The sequence below is a fragment of the Bufo gargarizans genome, chromosome 3 (assembly GCF_014858855.1).
Source record: "Bufo gargarizans isolate SCDJY-AF-19 chromosome 3, ASM1485885v1, whole genome shotgun sequence".
NCBI classification, from domain to species: domain Eukaryota; kingdom Metazoa; phylum Chordata; class Amphibia; order Anura; family Bufonidae; genus Bufo; species Bufo gargarizans.
In genome coordinates, this window is record NC_058082.1 from 372,870,285 (window position 1) to 372,891,165 (window position 20,881).

The 20,881-nt window shown below is 43.0% G+C and overlaps 1 protein-coding gene across 3 annotated transcripts in view; it reads right to left on the reverse strand.

Moving 5' to 3' along the window:
• ACACA (acetyl-CoA carboxylase alpha) overlaps positions 1–20,881 on the reverse strand; it is a 932,629-nt gene that overhangs the window by 843,618 nt on the left and 68,130 nt on the right. For all 3 annotated transcript variants that reach the window (XM_044288111.1, XM_044288112.1, XM_044288113.1), the window contains exons 3-5: positions 17,004–17,136; positions 16,742–16,880; positions 7,574–7,683 (exon numbers count right to left, since the gene is read on the reverse strand). In XM_044288111.1, coding sequence (XP_044144046.1) covers positions 7,574–7,683; positions 16,742–16,880; positions 17,004–17,136 — 382 coding nt within the window. The remainder of the gene's footprint in view (positions 1–7,573; positions 7,684–16,741; positions 16,881–17,003; positions 17,137–20,881) is intronic.

A 20,881-nucleotide genomic window follows, 5' to 3' on the forward strand; every position in this document is an offset into this window, starting at 1 on the left:
AACCACACGTGTGTTTTTTTTATCTTAATGGTGTGCTGCTGGCTTCTTCCTTCTTATTGAATGGGACCTTGGTGCTGGTTCATACTGGCCTGAATTTGCACCCAACCGATAAGTGTGCTGCGTCTTCATCTTCAATATACTGTATGTGTGTATATATATATATATGTGTATATATATATATATATATATATATATATATATATATATATATAACACTATATCTACCTATGTATATTTTCTGTCGCAGCCCCTTGTTCATGCCTAAATGTGGAGCTCACGCAAAAAAGGCTATATAAACTCGAATAGATGTGGTAGAAAATCTTGTCACGTAAGATGGTAATCAGATTCTGTTGCTATTCATTCAAGACCTATATAATGAAAGAATAGCTTTACGTATAGTCAATCTTGTTGAATATTTAGTAACCATATTCAAAATCCGTAATGCATTTAGTCTTGATATGATTAATAGTCTTCCATACCCGTTTGATTGTCAAAATGGGTCGCTCACATCGCTTTTCACCAGCATCTTAGATCTCCCCCTCAGCTACGCAGTTTGGGCCCCACTGTAAGAGTTACAGCAATATTCCTCTGATAGTTAATGCCTCTTCTCTGCTCTCCTCTGGTGCCTCTGTACTGCTGTGTCTTGTTGTTCCCTCATGTGACAGCACACTTGCTTGCTCATGCATTGTTTGTATATGGCAGGGACAGAACCTATTTGGACGTTTGTAACATTGTTCACCTACATCAGCCTCAGATCAGACCTCCCAGCCTCAAATCAGCCCCCCCAGCTTCATATCAGACCCCCCCCCCCCCAAGCCTCAAATTAGACCCCATCAGACCCCTCTCCCCCTCCATTAGCCTCAGATCAGCCTCCATCAGACCCTGCCAGCATCCAATCAGACCTCAGATCAGACGTTTAAAAATAAATAAACAAACAAACCAAACTTACCTCTCCAGCTCCAGACAGAGATGCCACTTGGCAGATTCACTTACCCTCTCTGGTCTTCCCGGTGTGCTTTACTGTGACCTAACAGCGCACAGCGTCAGGTCATAGTGCGTATCTACATGCACTACGTCCTGACACTGTACGTGTCAGGACACAGAATGGGGACGGAAGAAGACCAGGGAAGGAGAGTACAGACAGTGCAGTGCTGTTCTCCTCTTCGTGTGCCTCCCACATGCCATCCTGGATGCAGTCATTGGCCTTTTCAACATTTGCTCAGGCAGGGGGCCATATGAAGTTATCCCACGGGCCGTATGTGGCCCGCGAGCCAGAGGTTCCCCACCCCTGGTATATGGGAATACCAACTTCTGCAGTTTCTATGCCGTTGGGCATCTACGTTGACGAGATCACAACCTGCACATATAGTGTGCACCTCTGTGTCCTCAGCACACAAGGGAACAGTGAACCAGCCACATGTTTCTGATTATTTGTTACAGCTAAGTGGTTACAGCAGGCTGAGCACCAATATGTCCTGGTGAGCTTCCCCTGTCTTATTTTTGTTTAAATCAGGTTATAAATGCAATTTTTTTTAGGAATTTAGAAGGTTTTGAATTTTAGAAACAATTTTAGGGTCCATTCACACGTCCGTATGTGTTTTGTGAATCCGCAAAACACGGACACCGGCAATGCACGTTCCGCATTTTGCGGACAGCACATCGCCAGCACTCTCATAGAAAATGCCTTTTCTTGTCCGTAATTGCAGACGAGAATAGGATATGGTCTATTTGTTGGCGGAACGAAGTGCGGATTTTGCAAATTACAGGATAAAGGTGACTGTTTTAGTGGTACTATTTTGGGGTACATATGACTTTTGATCGCCCAATATTACATTTTTTTGTGAGGAAAGGCAACCACAAAATGGATGTTCTGGAACAGTTTTTATTTTTTGTTTCTATACGGATAGACTATAATAGGCTCCGTTAGGTTTCCGCTCAGAAGATGATTTTGGAGCAGAGACAAAAAGTTGTGCATGCAGGACTTATATCTCCGCTTCAAAAATCTTCTTCAGAGCGGAAACCTAATGGACCCCATTATAGTCTATGGGGTCCTTAGGTTCAATTCGGCTCAGTTATGTGCTGAACGGTGATATGAACAAAGTTTTATTTTTCTGCTATTCGTCTTGTGTACGGGCTCGTATTTTGCATGAAGAGCTGATGTTTTTATTGGTACTATTTTTGGGTTCGTATGATTTTTTTGATCGTTCAATATTACACTTTTTTGGAAAAGGTGACCCCAAAAAAATTTGGGCACAGATTTTATTTATTTAAACAGCAATTTACGGTCACATATGGGTAAAATGGGTAACAAATTGAGGAGTCATTCTTCTGTAACCCCTAAATGAAAAGTCTGGGCCTAAAGCGCCATTTTCTAGTAAAAAATTTAATATTTAATTTTCACAGCCAAGTGTTTCTAAATTCTGTGAAATGCCTAGTACGTCAAAGTGCTCACTACACCCCCTGAAAAATTCCTTGGGGGAAAGGGGGGAGAGATTGCAGTAGAAATCACCAAAAAGTGACTCCATTTTGGAAAAAGTACCTCAGGGTCTCTTCTAATGCAACATGGCACCTGAAAACCATTCCAGCAAAATCTGACCTCCAAAAGCACCAAAAAAGGTCCTTCACTTCTGACCTCTGCTGCACGCCCATACAGTAGTTTACGACCATATATAGGGTGATCCCGTATTCAGCAGAAAGTGCTTAAAAAATTGAAGTGACCCTTTTCTCTTGTTACCCCTTGTGAAAATGAACATCTGAGGCTAAAGCAACTATTTAAAAAAACTATTTAACACCTCTGTGTCAAAGCACTCATTACACTCTTTAATAAATTCCTTGAGGGGTTGTTTCCAAAATGGTAGTAACTTTTTTTTAAGGGGGGGTGGATTTCCACTCTATGGGTGCCTCACGGTCTCTTCTATATGTGACATAGCACCTGATGACCTTCCCTATTCTGCAGCATCTTCCCTTCAGAGTCCTGCCATGTGCCCAAACTGTGGTTAATGACCAAACAAGAAAACGCTTAAAATCTGGGGTGCTTTTTCTCCAGTTACCCCTTGTGAAAATAAAAAATTAGTGGCTTGTGCAACATTTTATTGGAAGGAATTACATTTTTCATAGCGAAATGCTTCTGTAAAACACCTGTGGGGTCTAAGCGTTCAGTACACCCCTCAATAAATTCCTTGAGTGGTGCAGTTTACAAAATGGGGTCACTTTTAAGGGCTTAAACTGTAGGGGTATCTCAGGGTCTCTTCCAATGTAATAATGCGCCCAAAAACCACGCAGCAAAATCTGCCCTCCAAAAAACACACGGACCCCATACAAAAGTTTACAGGAAAATGGATTGAAATTGAAAATCTGCCAAGAAAAGAAACAGAAATTTTGAAATGTCACCTCTATTTTCCTTTAAATTTTCACGAAACAAGTAAAACGGTTAACAAAGTTTGTTAAATCAGTTAAGAATATTTTAAGTGGCGTAGTTTCTAAAAATGGGTTGTTTATTGGTGGTAAGGTTACTTTCACATGGTTCTGCAAAAAGGCTTCCATTACAATAATACAACCGCATGCATCCGTCACGAACGGATCCAGTTGTATTAGGTCTTCTATATCCACGACGGATCAGTCATGAACACCATTGAGAGTCAATGGGGACGGATCAGTTTTCTATCGTGTCAGAGAAAATCTATCTGTCCCCATTGACTTACATTGTGTGTCAGGACGGATCCGTCTTGCTCCACACCACATCGCGAACAGAAAAACGCTGCTCGCGTTAGCGTTATTCTGTCCACGATAGGAGCGCAACCAAATGGAACGGAGTGCATTTAAGTGCATTCCGTTTCGTTCAGTTTTGTCTGCATTGACATTGAATGGGGAAAAAAACTGAAGAGTTTTTAAATCCGCTATTGAGATCCTTTGTAGGATCTCAATAGCGGAAGAAGACGCTAGTGTGAAGGTAGCCTTACTTCATAACTGAACAAGTCCTTATAAAAAGTGGATTTTTGGAAATTGTTAAAAAAAATTGCTTCTAAAATTTTAAAACCATCTAACATCCTAAAATAAAAGAATAAAATGACATTTGCAAAATGATGGCAACCAAAATAAAGACATATGTTAAAGGGGTTGGCCAACCTAAGTATCAAAAATCCAAAGTGCCCTAGACAATAGCTGAAACCATGAAGTATTTATATTATGTGACATGTACTGGCTATATACAGTTGCAAGAAAAAGTATGTGAACCCTTTGGAATGATATGGATTTCTGCACAAATTGGTAATTAAATGTGATCTGATCTTCATCTAAGTCACAACAATAGACAATCACAGTCTGCTTAAACTAATAACACACAAAGAATTGAATGTTACCATGTTTTTATTGAACACACCATGTAAACATTCACAGTGCAGGTGGAAAAAGTATGTGAACCCCTAGACTAATGACATCTCCGAGAGATAATTGGAGTAAGGTGTCAGCCAACTAGAGTCCAATCAATGAGATGAGATTGGAGGTGTTGGTTACAGCTGCCCTGCCCTATAAAGTTCTAGGTTTGCTTTTCACAAGAAGCATTGTCTGATGTGAATGATGCCTCGCACAAAAGAACTCTAAAAAGACCTACGATTAAGAATTGTTGACTTGCATAAAGCTGGAAAGGGTTATAAAAGTATCTCCAAAAGCCTTGCTGTTCATCAGTCCACAGTAAGACAAATTGTCTATAAATAGAGAAAGTTCAGCACTGCTGCTACGCTCCCTAGGAGTGGCTGTTCTGTAAAGATGACTGCAAGAGCACAACGCAGACCTGCTCAATGAGGTAAAGAAGAATCCTAGAGTGTCAGCTAAAGACTCTGGCATATGCCAACATCCCTGTTAGCGAATCTACAATACGTAATACACTAAACAAGAATGGATTTCATGGGAGGATACCACAGAGAAAGCCACTGCTGTCCGTCCGTCCGTCCGTCCCCCTCCCCCCCCAAAAAAAAACAAAAAAAAAAAACACTGCTGCACATTTACAGTTTGCACAAGAGCACCTGGATGTTCCACAGCAGAACTGGCAAAATATTCTGTGGGCAGATGAAACCAAAGTTGAGTTGTTTGGAAGAAACACACAACACTATGTGTGGAGAAAAAGAGGCACAGCACACCAACATCAAAACCTCATCCCAACTGTGAAGTATGGTGGTGGAGGCATCATGGTTTGAGGCTGCTTTGCCAGTAAGCAGTGTTCGCCCGCGTGCAATCTGCCATCTTAACTGCCAAGTCCGGCGAGGCACAGGTAAGTCCTTACCTGTACGCGAGCTGGTCTGAAATGAAATGCGGTCTCCGGGAGCAGGCAGTTCCGAGAAGGCTGTTCTCGGAACTGTCTGCTCCCGGAGACCGCATTTAATTTCAGACCGGCACACTCACAGGCACAGGTAAGGAATTACCTGTGCCTCGCCGGACTTGTCAGTTAAGATGGCAGATTGCATGTGTTCGCGGGCGAACACTGCGAACTGGCCATCCCTATTCATAAACTTGCTGTAGGGCCTAGTCATTTCTAGTTGCACCATTGGATTTAAGCCATGAACAGAATGAAGGGGGAGATTTATCATTTCCCTTGTTTCTGAAAAGTGTTGTTAAAAAGTTGCAAACTATGGGCCAGATTTATCATTAGCTCAAGTCAAAATAAAGGAGTGAAAAAGTAAAATCTTTGCGCAATCGCTAAAACAGCTAAAACTTTTATTGGCTCTGCGCGCCAGTTTTCTGAAAGTGGGCGTGTTTACTTATGTAAATGAATTTCTAGACAGATTTACTATTGCGACTATTTAAAAAATTGCGCAATTTCACTCCAGTGAAGACCATGCTTATCTAATGCGACTTTTTAATAGAAGGTGCGACTTTTTCGTAAAGACATGTGACTTTAGTAAAGCATCTTACTGAAGGATAAACTGCTACCGTCAAACCACATTTACCACAGTATTAAAGGACCATTAATAAATCTGACTGAGCCAAAAGTGACTTTGGACATATGTAAGATGTAAGTGTAATGATAAATCTAGCCCTGTGTTTGAGACTAAATTTGTTGGGGCGTCTGGTCATGCCCCCTCCCTGCCATTGCCATGCCCTTTTTTCTCTTTTTTTTTTTAAAAAGGCGCAGTGGAGATGTCTGTGCAGGGAGTGGTCAGACATTCACTGCGCCTGCGCCGAATACAGACGCGCACGGCGCAGGCGCGAGAATTCGTCCGCTGGCTCAGAGGGAGGATCGCATTCCAGAGGAGATGGGCGGGCTGGAGGGACGCGCTGGGCGGCATTTTGTGTGAGTAGACCGAGCCTCTAGGTGCTGAAAAGACGCCCCCATAGCACCTAGAGGCTCATTAGCATATCAATAGAATTCGTTTTTTTAGGCAAACGGCTGCACACAAAGGTATTATAATAGAATTGTTTGGTAGAGCAGACACTAGCGGATCGCTAGTGTCCGATAGCTAATTATGTCAAAACGAGGTGATAGAAACCCTTTAAGAAGATATATTAGTAAGGGTACATTCACACGTCCGCAATTTCGTTCCATTGCAGACCCATTAATTTCTATAGGGCTGCCCGGGTGTACTGCCCGGATACGGAATTGTGGACCCGCACTTCTGGGTCCGCAATTCCGTTCCCGAAAAAAATAGAACATGTCCTATTCTTTTTCACAATTGCAGACAAGAATAGGCATATTCTATTAGTGCCGGCAATGTGCGGTCCGCAAAACACGTTACGGACATCTGAATGGAGCCCATGTGTAATATCTCCCTACTTTCTTTAGTTTTAGTAAGTGCTAACAGAGTGGCCAACCCCTTTAATTATTTTATGATCTATCTTAAAAACAGATTAATTCAAATTTAGAAAATGATCTTTAAAATTTAGATTTTTTAGTTTTTATAAATAGAAGGTAAAGAATCTTGACTCAAATTCACCACTAACATGAAGTACAATGTGTCACGCGAAAACAAAAAAACAAAAAAACTCAGAATCTGTTGGATAAGTAAAAGCATTACAAAGTTATTACAACATAAGTGACATCAGATCTGAAGATGTGATTTGGAAGGTGAAAAATGGCTGTCCTGAAGGGGACGGGGGGGGGTAAAAAATAAAAATACGTTTCAGATATTCACAGAATTAGGGCTCATGCTGTGGCCATATTGCGGCCTGCATACAGCGGGTCTGCAATACACGGGCACTTAAATGGGTCCGCAATCTGAGAGATGCGGTGTGGAACGGAGGCACAGATCGGAACCACTATGGAGTGCTCCTGTGGGTTTTCTGTCCATGCCTCCGTACCGCAAAAAAATGAGTGCGATCATGCACTACTTTTTTGCGGTGCAGACCATCGGATGTGGATCGTGGACCCTATTCAAGTGAATGGGTCCGCGATCCGCATGTGGTGGCCCCACAGTCAGTGCATGTGCATTGATAACTGCAATTTGTGGTCTGCAGCATGGGCCTGGCCAGCACACTGTCATGTGCATGAGCCCTTATACTAGCCAGAATATATGCATATGAACACCCAATTCCAGGGCTTTTGGGAAAATTATTGCATTGAACAAATGAATGCAAGCATTACCTGTACTGGAATCCTTTTTGCAATATCAAGAATAAGTTCTACGTTAGCATAATTATTATTATTTGGACCTCCAGGAACAGGTACATAATGATCTGCCATTTTAATATACTCTGAAATAGAAAATACATTAAATACATTTTAATTTAAAATACTTAATTTTTTGCTCCATCATTTGCTATGCCTTGAAAATAATTAAGTAACCTTCAGTTGTCATGATTCAGCAATGTGCCTCAGCTGCCAGTGGAGACCAGAAGTACTAGAGATATTTATTAAATCCCTCTGGGTCTTCATTTCACTCCACATCTACACAAGACCACAAGGAACTGACTTTGTCGCTGGCTATTCGCACCGTTTATTACTTCTAGTCCAAGTTCACACAGCAAAATCACAGGCAGAAAAAATAAAAATACAAATCTGCAACAGATTGCCAAGTTAGACATCTGCCACCAGATAGTAAACGTTTTAGAGGAGTTTTTACAAGAGTATTTGGTTGAAGCCTCTCTGCTTCCAAATTGACTTTTATGAAATCCACAATCAAAACTGTTTCCAAGAAGTAACATGTCACTTCTAAGACCTCAGAAAAGGGCAGAGTGGACAACTGTTGGTTCCGGGAGAGTGAGAGTTGTGGAGCATAAACATGCCGATATCGGGATATCCTTAGAGAATTTATCCAGTACACTCTCTGAAGTGGAATGTTATGTAGCTGCTAATATAACCAGGACTTACCATGTGATGGATGATGATGTTTTTAAAAGGGAGAGACTATTTTGCATGAGGTACAGAGAGGTGCAGTAGATGGAATACCCAAGAACTGTAGGCTTTTTGTTGGTGATTCAACCATGTGTGGTTAAAACAGTGGTGTAAATCCCAAGGATTTGAGTATGTTAGCCATGATGCTAGTAGGTAGTCTAATAAGGAATTGTACAAAAAGGGGGTTAATTACTCTTACCGGTAATTGGATTTTCCAATAGCCTCCAAAACGGCACTTACAGGAGGGTGTCCATGCCTTCCCAAGATAGCAAACTACGTAGAAGCTCAAGTTTAAAAAGGCTCACTCCCTTTTCCTGCTTTAGTTAATAACATAGGATTCGTTAGTAATTCAAAGAAAGTATATCGAAAATATTCAAATACATTGTCACATACTTATGTCACAGAACAGAGTAAAATAGGGTGGGAATCTCCAGTGACGTTGTGGAGGCTATTAGAAAATCCAGTTACCAAAAAGAGTAATTAACCCTTTTCCCCGGCGCCTTCACAACAGCACTCACAGGAAGAATAAACAGAAAAGAACATTTTTTTCTGCCAAAAGATAAAGCATAGTTATAGAGCACAAAAAGTACAAAAGTTTGCCCAAGTGGCCACCCTGCATATTTGATCCACAGATGCAGGGGTATATTCTGCACATGAGGCAGAAACTGCCCTAGTAAAATGTGCCTTTATCCCTTTAGGGGGAGTAGAGTCCTTCTGAATGTAGCAGAATTTAATAGTATTTCTTATCCATCTTGCTATGGTATTCTTGCTTGCTGCAGATCCTTATGGTGACCCTCATACTGCAGAAGAAGATGGCCCAAGTTTCTGAATCCTTTGGTGACGTCTAAGGCTACTTTCACACTTGCGTTCAGAGCGGATCCGTCTGAGACGGATCCGCTCATATAATGCAGACGGTGGCTCCGTTCAGAACGGATCCGTCTGCATTATATTGTTAAAAAATGTCTAAGTGTGAAAGTAGCCTCAGACGGATCCGTCCAGACTTTCAATGTAAAGTCAATGGGGGACGGATCAGTTTGAAGATTGAGCCATAGTGTGTCTTCTTCAAACTGATCCGTCCCCATTGACTTACATTGTAAGTCCGGACGGATCCGCACGCCTCCACACGGCCAGGCGGACACCCGAACGCTGCAAGCAGCGTTCAGGTGTCCGCCTGCTGAGCGGAGCGGAGGCTGAACGCTGCCAGACTGATGCATTCTGAGCGGATCCGCATCCACTCAGAATGCATTAGGGCAGTACGGATGCGTTCGGGTCCGCTTGTGAGCCCCTTCAAACGGAGCTCACAAGCGGACACCCGAACGCTAGTGTGAAAGTAGCCATTGGCTCCATTCACACGTCCGCAAATTCGTTCCGCGGAACGAAATTGCAGACCCATTCATTCCTATGGGGCAGTACGATGTGCTGCCCGGATACGGAATTGCGGGTCCGCACTTCCGTTCCGCAAAAAAATAGAACATGTCCTATTTTTGTCCGCAATTCTATTAGTGTCCGCATATTCTATTAGTACCGGCAATGGGCGGTCCGCAAAATGCGGAACGCACATTGCCGCTGTCACTGTTTTGCGGATCCGCAAAACACGTTGCGGACGTATGAATGGAGCCCAAGTAAGTTAGTATGCATCTTCTTACATCCAGATTTTTTATCTATTTCTGAGGATGGATTTAGACAGAAGGAAGGTAGGGATACATCTTGCTGACGATGGAATCTGGAAACAACTTTTGGCAGAAACATCGGAGTATGCCTGAGAATAAGGTAGTCTGCAGGAAAAGGCTTGGATTTCCCAAACTCTTCTAGCCGACGTAATTGCCAATAAAAAGGTGGTTTTAAACGTCAGAAGTTTTAGCGAAATATCCTGTAAGGACTCAAAGGGCGCATCCGTCAGAACATCAAGCATCAGATTCAAATTCCAAGAAGGTATGTTGGAATGAACAAATGGAAACAGTGTCATTGCCCCTTTTAGGAACAGTTTTGTTAGGGGTAAATACGAAAGTTTTGTTTCTACAAAGTATCTTAATGCTAAAATTTTAATTTTAAGGGTCCTTGGTCTGAGCCCTTTATCTAGACCTGCTTGTAGGAATTCCAGTATTGGGGGAATATCCGGATAAGGATAGTGACACCATCTATTTCCTGCAAATTTTAAAGAAGGCTTTCCATGTTCTTGTATAGATCTTGGAAGTGGTGTCAGTTTTACACAACCGAAGGGTGGATATTACAGCATCGGACAGACCCTTTTGTTTCAACATAACTTGTTTAGTTTCCAAGCTGTTAGGTGTAATTGAGACACCGGACCCTGATGCAGTAGGCCTGGATATGATCAAAGAATCCAGAATTCCCCTGCTGCGAGGTCAGAAAGGAGGGGAAACCATGATCTTTTGGGCCAAAAAAGGTGCCATCAGAATCATCTGCACCTCTTCCTCCATCGCCTTAATCAGCACTCTCGGTATTAAACTGAAGGGTGGAAATGCATAAAGGAGGCCATCTGGCCATGGGGCGGATAGAGCATCCACAAACAACGGCTGATCCTTTAAGAAGAGGGAGCAGAATTTTCTACTTGTTTGTTCTTTTGATTCGCAAACAGGTCTATGACCGGGGTACCCCACTTTTTTTTTTATATATCTCATCGAACATATCGGGATCTAGTGACCATTCTCCCTCTTAAATTTCCTTTGCCGAGATAGTCCGCTACTATGTTCTCCTTGCCTTTTAGATGGACACCAGATAAAGAATTTAGGCTCTTTCTGCCCAGCGAAATATCTTCCGACAGATTTCGCAGAGCTCTGCTTTTGTCCCTCCTTGCCGGTTTAAATAGGTCACAGCGGTGATCGGACAGAATTTTTACATGCTGGGATTTTACGGTTGACTGGAAAGAGAGGAGTGTTTTGAATCCAAACAGTTTGTATTACCTGATCTTTGGTGTGGCCTGCCCATCCACGACTGCTGGCATTGGTAGAGATGACGACCTGATGTGTGTGTCGTCAAAATACTCCTGACTGAAGATTTTTTTTATTATTTTCCACCACAGGAGAGACTGCTTTACTTTTAAAGGAACTTTTATTCTCTTGTCTACAGTATTCTGATTTCCATCCCAGTTCTTCAGAAGAAATTACTGTAGTGCCCTTGTGTGTTGTTGGGCCCACTGCACTGCTGGAATTATGGACGTCAAATGGCCTAAAAGTGTCATGATGTATCTGTTAGATACTGTTGTGAACTCGCAAAACTGAGACCTTTTTTAGATAGAGAAATCAGTTTTTCTAGAGAGAGAAAAGACCTGAGATTGGGAACTAGTTCTGACTTTTCTTTGTTTATTAACCCACCCAGTTCCACAAACTTCTTTTGAACCATCTGTAGATGAAACTGGAGAATTTGGAGGGACGGAGCTGCAATAAAAAAGTCATCCCGATAAGGAACGATTAAGATACCTTGAAGGTGAAAGTAACTTGTCACTTCGGACATGATCTTTGAAAAAAATTCTGGGGGCTGTCTCCCATGCACGCTTGAGAAGACCCTCACATTTCTTATCCAATGGTTCTTTTAAGAGGCCCATATCTTCAAAAGTTAAAGAAGTCTGTTTTGATATGCGGGCAACCAGAGCGTCAAATTCGGGAACTTTATCCCATGACGATAAGTCTGATTCTGCAAAGGGGCATTTTTTCTTTTAAAAGCATTTGGAATTGTATTTCGCTTTTCTGGATCCTTCAGCCATCAACATTTTAATGTCATTATGGACGGGGAAGACTTTTCTTTTCACCCAATCCTTGAAACATTTTATCCTAAACTGATTGAGGACGTAAAGGAATCTTAAAGGGGTTGTCCAGGTTCAGAGCTGAACCTGGACAGCCCTCCATTTTCACCCCGGCAGCCCCCCTGACATGAGCATCGGAGCAGTTCATGCTCCGATGCTCTCCTTTGCCCTGTGCTAAATCGCGCAGGGCAAAGTCATTTTTCAGAGTTCCGGTGACGTACCGGGCTCTCCATGGGGCTGACAGGAACCCCGGTGACGTCACCGGCACTGATGGGCGGGATTTGGCTCTGCCCTAGCCAGTAAAACGGCTAGGGCAGAGCTAAAGCCCGCCCCTCAGAGCCAGTGACATCACCGAACACACTGCTGGGCGGAAGTTACCGCCCGGCAGTGTGTTATTAAAAACAAAAGAGCCTGTGCCCTGCGCGATCTAGCGCAGGGCACTGGAGCGCATCGGAGCATGAGATGCTCCGATGCTAGGCTCAGGGGGGCTGCCGGGGTGAAAATAAGGGTATGTCTGGGTTCATCTCTGAACCCGGACAACCCCTTTAATCTTCATAGTAGCTCTTACTGTTTTTCAATAAATTTTTCCATATCTTTAGGAATACAGAAAGGGTTCCCCGATTCGGACTCTTATTTCACCCTCAGAGTCTGGATCACATGGGAATTCCGATGTCTGATCTCTGTGAGGTGTGAGGATGATGGTTGGGGGGGGGGGGGGGACCTGGTGGTAATCTTGCGTCTATTACTGCGTTTACTTCTTCCTTGATCCATATTTCTTATGGATTCTAGGAAGGATGGGGGTTCTTCTGTCACTACTTTGTCTCTCTCTACACCTGGGACAGAGCGCTTTTTTAGACTTAGACGGCACAGATTTTTTGCCCATTGCACATTTCCTCCACGGCAAATCTCCGCTAGAAGTTTTTATGGTGCTGACCTCCCTGCCCTATAAAGTAAGATACATTTTTGGGCCGAACTAGCAATTCGCACAACTAGAGGCACAACTGTTAAGAGGAGGCTTCTCGGGCTCTGGGCAGCAGAAGGATCCACAGGTTTGCGGGTCATGTAAGGAGCTTCCAAAGGAATGAACATGTTGCACATGCAGGACGCCGTCTGCTGTGTTCCATGCTTCCGACATTACCCTGATATCCGCCAGGCCTCTGGCATAATGTGCCGGCGAAAGTGATGCCCAGAGACCTGGCAAAGCCAAACTCTTGCCCAGAAAGTTCCAGCCTGTTAAGCGCATGCAGGAGTGATCCTTGGCTCCCAGCAGGTGCCATGCCCTCTTCAATCCCCGTCCCCTGCACAGACCCTTCTGAATGTGGCAAACAGATTGCCCGTGCGAGACTTCACTTGAACTCCAGATTCTGTAGGAGCGGCTTCCACGCAATCCCGAGGACCGGAAACAACTGAAGCAGGTAAAGGGAGGGGCCTTTTAAACTTTAGCTTCTACGTCATTTCCTGTCCTGGGGAGGCGGGGACACCCTCCTGGGAGTGCCGTTGTGGAGGTGCCGGGGAAAAGAAGGTTTGCATCCACCACATAAAAAAGGTACACAAGTAAAGAAATCAGAAATCTTTTGGATAAAATTTTAAACTAGATGAAGGGGAAAGAAGTTTAGCAAATCAGGATGATTTCTGTCCCCAGACAGTTGGGATAAATCAGTGCGTTGGTATTGATGGACAAAGGGTTGTTTGTCTACTCTAGTAGATGCAGAACAAGAGTGTATTCACACATCAGTGTTGCTGATCTGCAAAACATGGATACCGGTCACGTACGTTCTGCATTTTGTGGACTGCACATGGCCGGCCCCATGATAAAAATGCCTATTCTTGTCTGCGATTGTGGACAAGAATAGGACATGCTTAATCTTTTTTGTGGGGTCACGGAACAGAACTACGGATGAGGACAGCACATCTTTTGCATCCCCACATACAATGTGTACTAATGCTCATGGTTTAGGATACAATCTCTGCAAGCTAATGGCAATCACATATCTAGGGATAATTTGTATCTGGTTGCGATAACTGAGATATGCTTTGAAGGATTGCAATTACTGGGTAATACCTGGATATACACAGTACAGGAAAGATAGAAAAGAGACAGAAAGGGTAGTGGAGTAGCCATTTATGTCAAGGAGAGTCTTCAATCTACAGTAATTCAGAGTACAGATATAGCAGGGTTAGCGATCATAGTCGCATCATGTGAGCACAGAGCAGTATCCAGTTTCCTTAGGTAGTAAATAGCTTTACAAGGATTGTTACAGAAATCAAGGGTGTAATCTGCTTTTGAAACCAGCAGATGGCGCATGGAGCCACAGTATAATAGGACAGGCAGTAAACACTTCAAAGACTAGCTGCTCCTTATGTCAACTAACAACATTAAGGCCTCTTTCACACTTGCGTTGTCCGGATCCGGCGTGTACTCCACTTGCCGCAATTACACGCCGGATCCAGAAAAACGCAAGTGAACTGAAAGCATTTGAAGACGGATCGTGTTACTATGGCAGCCAGGACGCTACTAAAGTCCTGGTTGCCATAGTAGGAGCGGGGAGCGGGCTGAGCGGTATACTTACAGTCCGTGCGGCTCCCGGGGCGCTCCAGAATGACGTCAGAGCGCCCCATGTGCACGGATGATGTGCCATGCGATCACGTGATCCATGCACTTGGGGCGCCCTGACGTCACTCTGGAGCGCCCCAGATGCCGCACGGACTGTAAGTATGCTGCTCCCCCCGCTCCCCACTACACTTTACCATGGCTGCCAGGACTTTAGCGTCCCGGCAGCCATGGTAACCATTCAGGAAAAGCTAAACTTCGGATCTGGAAATGCGCTGAAACGACGTTTAGCTTAAAGGGAACCTGTCACTGGGATTTTGTGTATAGAGCTGAGGACATGGGTTGCTAGATGGCCGCTAGCACATCCACAATACCCAGTCCCCATAGCTCTGTGAGCTTTTATTGTGTAAAAAAAAAACGATTTGATACATATGCAAATTAACCTGAGATGAGTCCTGTCCCTGACTCATCTCACATACAGGACTCTTCTCAGATTAATTTGCATATGTATCAAATCGTTTTTTTTACACAATAAAAGCACACAGAGCTATGAGGACTGGGTATTGTGGATGTGCTAGCGGATATCTAGCAACCCATGTCCTAAGCTCTATACCCAAAATCCCGGTGACGGGTTCCCTTTAAGGCCGGATCCGGATCAATGCCTTTCAAATGGGCATTAATTCCGGATCCGGCCTTGCGGCAAGTCTTCAGGATTTTTGGCCGGAGCAAAAAGCGCAGCATGCTGCGGTATTTTCTCCAGCCAAAAAACGTTCCGGTCCGGAACTGAAGACATCCTGAATGATTTCTCTCCATTCAGAATGCATGGGGGATAATCCTGATCAGGATTCTTCCGGCATAGAGCCCCGACGACGGAACTCTATGCCGGAAGAAAAGAACGCAGGTGTGAAAGAGCCCTAACATTAGCTGAATTGTATAGTCTGATGTATTGCTCCTCCCCACATCCCTCCCTGCATACACTCCTGTTTTAACCTTACCAATACTGATAAAATACTGACTGTGTGAAGGTGGATGCTCAAACTACAGGATCCGCTTTTTGGGCTGTTCCTCTGACAAACCAGAAGAACGGAAAAATGAACAGTGATGTGAACACAGCCTTACTGCTGACACCCTCCCCAATATCATGGGGCCACTCCTTGAATTATGGACCACAGCACAGTTAGGTCCACGCTGATAAATTAGAACTGACACCAACATTCACTTGTAAGGTGGAATCCCCACTTCTGTTATTTGATCAGTTATTTCTATTACTTATTGTGAGGTAAATTCAGAAGCCAAGCCTACTCTTGGATTAGGTATCAAGAATAGATCTGCACCTTTTTTGTGGGTTTGACCCAAACCTGCTTTGGGCTGACAATTACTGACCAAGTGCAACGTCAACTAAGCCCAATTTAAAAAGAGGCGATTCAAACGCATGTGTTTGCACTGCCAGAATATGGATTAAAATACCCCATTTTTATATTTTTGTGCTTTACTGAAGTATGCTGTATGTTAACTGCAGGCCAAGATAGACTTGATTTAATTCAGATTGAAGCAAATTTAAAAAAAAAACATTTGGCGAAGCAGCCAAATCGAATTTTTGAAAACTTCACTCATCTCTAAAGATAATCACCCAAGAACAGAATTTTTTTAAGGCGTAAAAGTAGGCCCAAATGCGAAAAAGCAAAAATTGGTGGCCTGGGGTAATTATTATCTGATTGGTATAATGTATTAAAAATATTCTGACTGACAGGATCCCTTAAAAACAAAATCCCCCCCCAAACACAAAAATGCATGGAGCAGAGGCCACACTCCATGTGTGCTGTACTCCATCTTAAGCAGATTCATAGAGTCATTTGTGCAATGTTCAGAGGCTTTCTGTGAGAGGAACTGATTATTTCAGTTCCCTGCCACAGTATAGGATTGGGCTGTCAGTGTGAAAGCCTGATGCTAAAGATACATACAACAGCACACAGTGCCATCAAACTCACTGTGTAAATGTATGGGCCGCAGGCATAGAGACCAGTCCATTAGCCTGGTAATATATGTGGTACAGTCGGGAAGGGGCAAATGATAGTAAACACAATACATTAATGGATAATTATGGTACCTGCATTTGCTTTCAGGTCTTCAGGGGTAACCATGACAACAAATCGAATCGCTCTTTCATTTCGGAACATCTCATAGGACCAGCGCCTGATTGATCTCATGCATTTGACAGCTGCTATACCATTATTAGCAATAAGCACCTGTTGTATAATACAGAAAGCATTTAAACGTGCCATTCAACTTCAGCAGTAATTTACAAATTACAGAGTTATAAGGACAAATTCACCAATTTTAAAAAATTTGAATCATCACAAGTAATATACCTTTTCAATAACTTTATTCCCTCCAAAACGAGTGACAAATTCTGCTGGTGAAGCCACAGTGAAATCTCTCTGTAAATCTATTTTTTTGCGTTCACGTCCCTGCTTCACTAGATGCAAGCCAGACATACTAGGCCTGCACACAAAAACACATAACGTATCAATAAAAAAACACAATATTAAATACATTTCACATATTAAAAAAGGGACCATTCCAGCAATAAAGACCCACCCTCCTTGTCTCAAACCAAATAAAAATATAAAATATGAAATCTGTTTCAACCCCAAACATATTTACTAATCTGCAAATGGAAATGAGAATGCTCGGACTGGGAGAAAACATCTGTAAGTGGGTAAGTAACTGGCTCAATGATAGAAAACAGAGGGTGGTTATTAATGGTAAATACTCAGATTGGGTCACTGTCACTAGTGGAGTACCTCAGGGGTCAGTATTGGGCCCTATTCTCTTCAATATATTTATTAATAATCTTGTAGAAGGCTTGCATAGTAAAATATCAGTTTTTGCAGATGACACTAAACTGTGTAAAGTAATTAACATGGAAGAGGACAGTATACTACTACAGAACGATCTGGATAGATTGGAGGCTTGGGCAGAGAAGTGGTAGATGAGGCTTAAAGGGTTTCTATCACCAGAAATACTGTTATGTAGCTGACTGACATTAGCGATGCGCCCATGTCAGCACTACATAACAGTATGTTTCTAACGTTAGTCCCTGCAGCCGTTTTTTGTTAAAAAAGCACTTTTATTATATGCTAATGAGCCTCTAGGTGCTATGTGGGCGTAAAATCAGCACCTAGAGGCTCCGTCCACTCACCCTGTATTCCGCCCAGGTCCAGTGTTGTGCCCGCCTCTTGATTGACGCCACTGTTCCCTGCGTCGTTGGCGAAATCACGCACCTGCGCCGTTCACTTCTGTCTTCGGCGCAGACGCAGTGAGTAAATGATGCGATTCTGGTGCCGGCTTCCTCACTGCGCCTGTGCCGACTACGTCACAGTGAGGAAGCCGGCATCAGGAGAGCGGCCTTCACTCACTGCGCTTGCGCCGAAGACCGAAGCGAACGGCCCAGGCCCAGCATTTCGCCAGCGATGCAGGGAACAGTGGCATAAAACAAATTTTAGAAAACAGGTCACACCTTTGAAGACAGTCAAGTACGTGTTTTGGATAAGGAGGCCAATTGGTACAAACGAGGTGTGAAGGAGGCCATCTACGTAAAAATGGAGAAGCCAAGCTTGAATAGAGGCAGAGGGGTTAGACATCTATTGTATGCCACATACAATGCTGTCTTGACACCTTTTTCTGGGAGCTCATTATCACCTAATGACTCCAATTAACCACTTCAACCCCGCTAGCTGAAACCCCCTTAATGACCAGGCCACTTTTTACACTTCTGCACTACACTACTTTCACCGTTTATTGCTCGGTCATGCAACTTACCACCCAAATGAATTTTACCTCCTTTTCTTCTCACTAATAGAGCTTTCATTTGGTGGTATTTCATTGCTGATGACATTTTTACTTTTTTTGTTATTAATCAAAATTTAAATGATCTTTTTGCAAAAAAATGACATTTTTCACTTTCAGTTGTAAAATTTTGCAAAAAAAAAACGACATCCATATATAAAATTTTTTGCAAAATTTATTGTTCTACATGTCTTTGATTAAAAAAAAAAAATGTTTGGGTCATGTTTGGGTCAAAAAAAAAAATGGTTTGGGTAAAAGTTATAGCGTTTACAAACTATGGTACAAAAATGTGAATTTCCGCTTTTTGAAGCAGCTCTGACTTTCTGAGCACCTGTCATGTTTCCTGAGGTTCTACAATGGCCAGACAGTACAAACACCCCACAAATGACCCCATTTCGGAAAGTAGACACCCTAAGGTATTCACTGATGGGCATAGTGAGTTCATAGAACTTTTTATTTTTGGTCACAAGTTAGCTGAAAATGATGATTTTTTTTCTTTTTTTTCTTACAAAGTCTCATATTCCACTAACTTGTGACAAAAAATAAAAACTTCCATGAACTCATTATGCCCATCACAAAATACCTTGGGGTGTCTTCTTTCCAAAATGGGGTCACTTCTGGGGTAGTTATACTGCCCTGGCATTCTAGGGGCCCAGATGCGTGAGAAGAAGTTTGCAATCAAAATCTGTAAAAAATGACCGGTGAAATCCGAAAGGTGCACTTTGGAATGTGTGCCCCTTTGCCCACCCTAGGCTGCAAAAAAGTGTCACACATCTGGTATCGCCGTACTCAGGAGAAGTTGGGGAATGTGTTTTGGGGTGTCATTTTACATATACCCATGCTGGGTGAGAGAAATATCTTGGCAAAAGACAACTTTTCCCATTTTTTTATACAAAGTTGGCATTTGACCAAGATATTTCTCTCACCCAGCATGGGTATATGTAAAATGACACCCCAAAACACATTGCCCAACTTCTCCTGAGTACGGCGATACCAGATGTGTCACACTTTTCTGCAGCCTAGGTGGGCAAAGGGGCACACATTCCAAAGAGCACCTTTAGGATTTCACCGGCCATTTTTTACAGATTTTGATTTCAAACTACTTCGCACACATTAGGGCCCCTAGAATGCCAGGGCAGTATAACTTCCCCACAAGTGACACCATTTTGGAAAGAAGACACCCCAAGGTATTCCGTGAGGGGCATGGCGAGTTCCTAGAATTTTTAATTTTTTGTCACAAGTTAGTGGAATATGAGACTTTGTTAGAAAAAAAAATAATAATCATTTTCCGCTAACTTGTGACAAAAAAAAAAAATTCTAGGAACTCGCCATGCGCCTCACGGAATACCTTGGGGTGTCTTCTTTCCAAAATGGGGTCACATGTGGGGTATTTATACTGCCCTGGCATTTTAGGGGCCCGAAAGCGTGAGAAGAAGTCTGGGATCCAAATGTCTAAAAATGCCCTCCTAAAAGGAATTTGGGCCGCTTTGCGCATCTAGGCTGCAAAAAAGTGTCACACATGTGGTATCGCCGTACTCAGAAGTTGGGGAATGTGTTTTGGGGTGTCATTTTACATATATCCATGCTGGGTGAGATAAATATCTTGGTCAAATGCCAACTTTGTATAAAAAAAAATTGGAAAAGTTGTCTTTTGCCAAGATATTTCTCTCATCCAGCATGGGTATATGTAAAATGACACCCCAAAATACATTCCCCAACTTCTCCTGAGTACGGCGATACCACATGTGTGACACTTTTTTGCCGCCTAGGTGGGTAAAGGGGCACACATTCCAAAGAGCACCTTTAGGATTTCACAGGTCATTTTTTACACATTTTGATTTCAAACTACTTACCACACATTAGGGCCCCTAGAATGCCAGGGCAGTATAACTAACCCACAAGTGACACCATTTTGGAAAGAAGACACCCCAAGGTATTCCGTGAGGGGCATGGCGTCACTTGTGGGGTAGTTATACTGCCCTGGCATTCTAGGGGCCCTAATGTGTGGTAAGTAGTTTGAAATCAAAATGTGTAATAAATGACCTGTGAAATCCTAAAGGTGCTCTTTGGAATGTGTGCCCCTTTACCCACCTAGGCAGCAAAAAAGTGTCACACATGTGGTATCGCCGTACTCAGGAGAAGTTGGGGAATGTATTTTGGGGTGTCATTTTACATATACCCATGCTGGATGAGAGAAATATCTTGGCAAAAGACAACTTTTCCAATTTTTTTTATACAAAGTTGGCATTTGACCAAGATATTTATCTCACCCAGCATGGGTATATGTAAAATGACACCCCAAAACACATTCCCCAACTTCTCCTGAGTACGGCGATACCACATGTGTGACACTTTTTTGCAGCCTAGATGCGCAAAGCGGCCCAAATTCCTTTTAGGA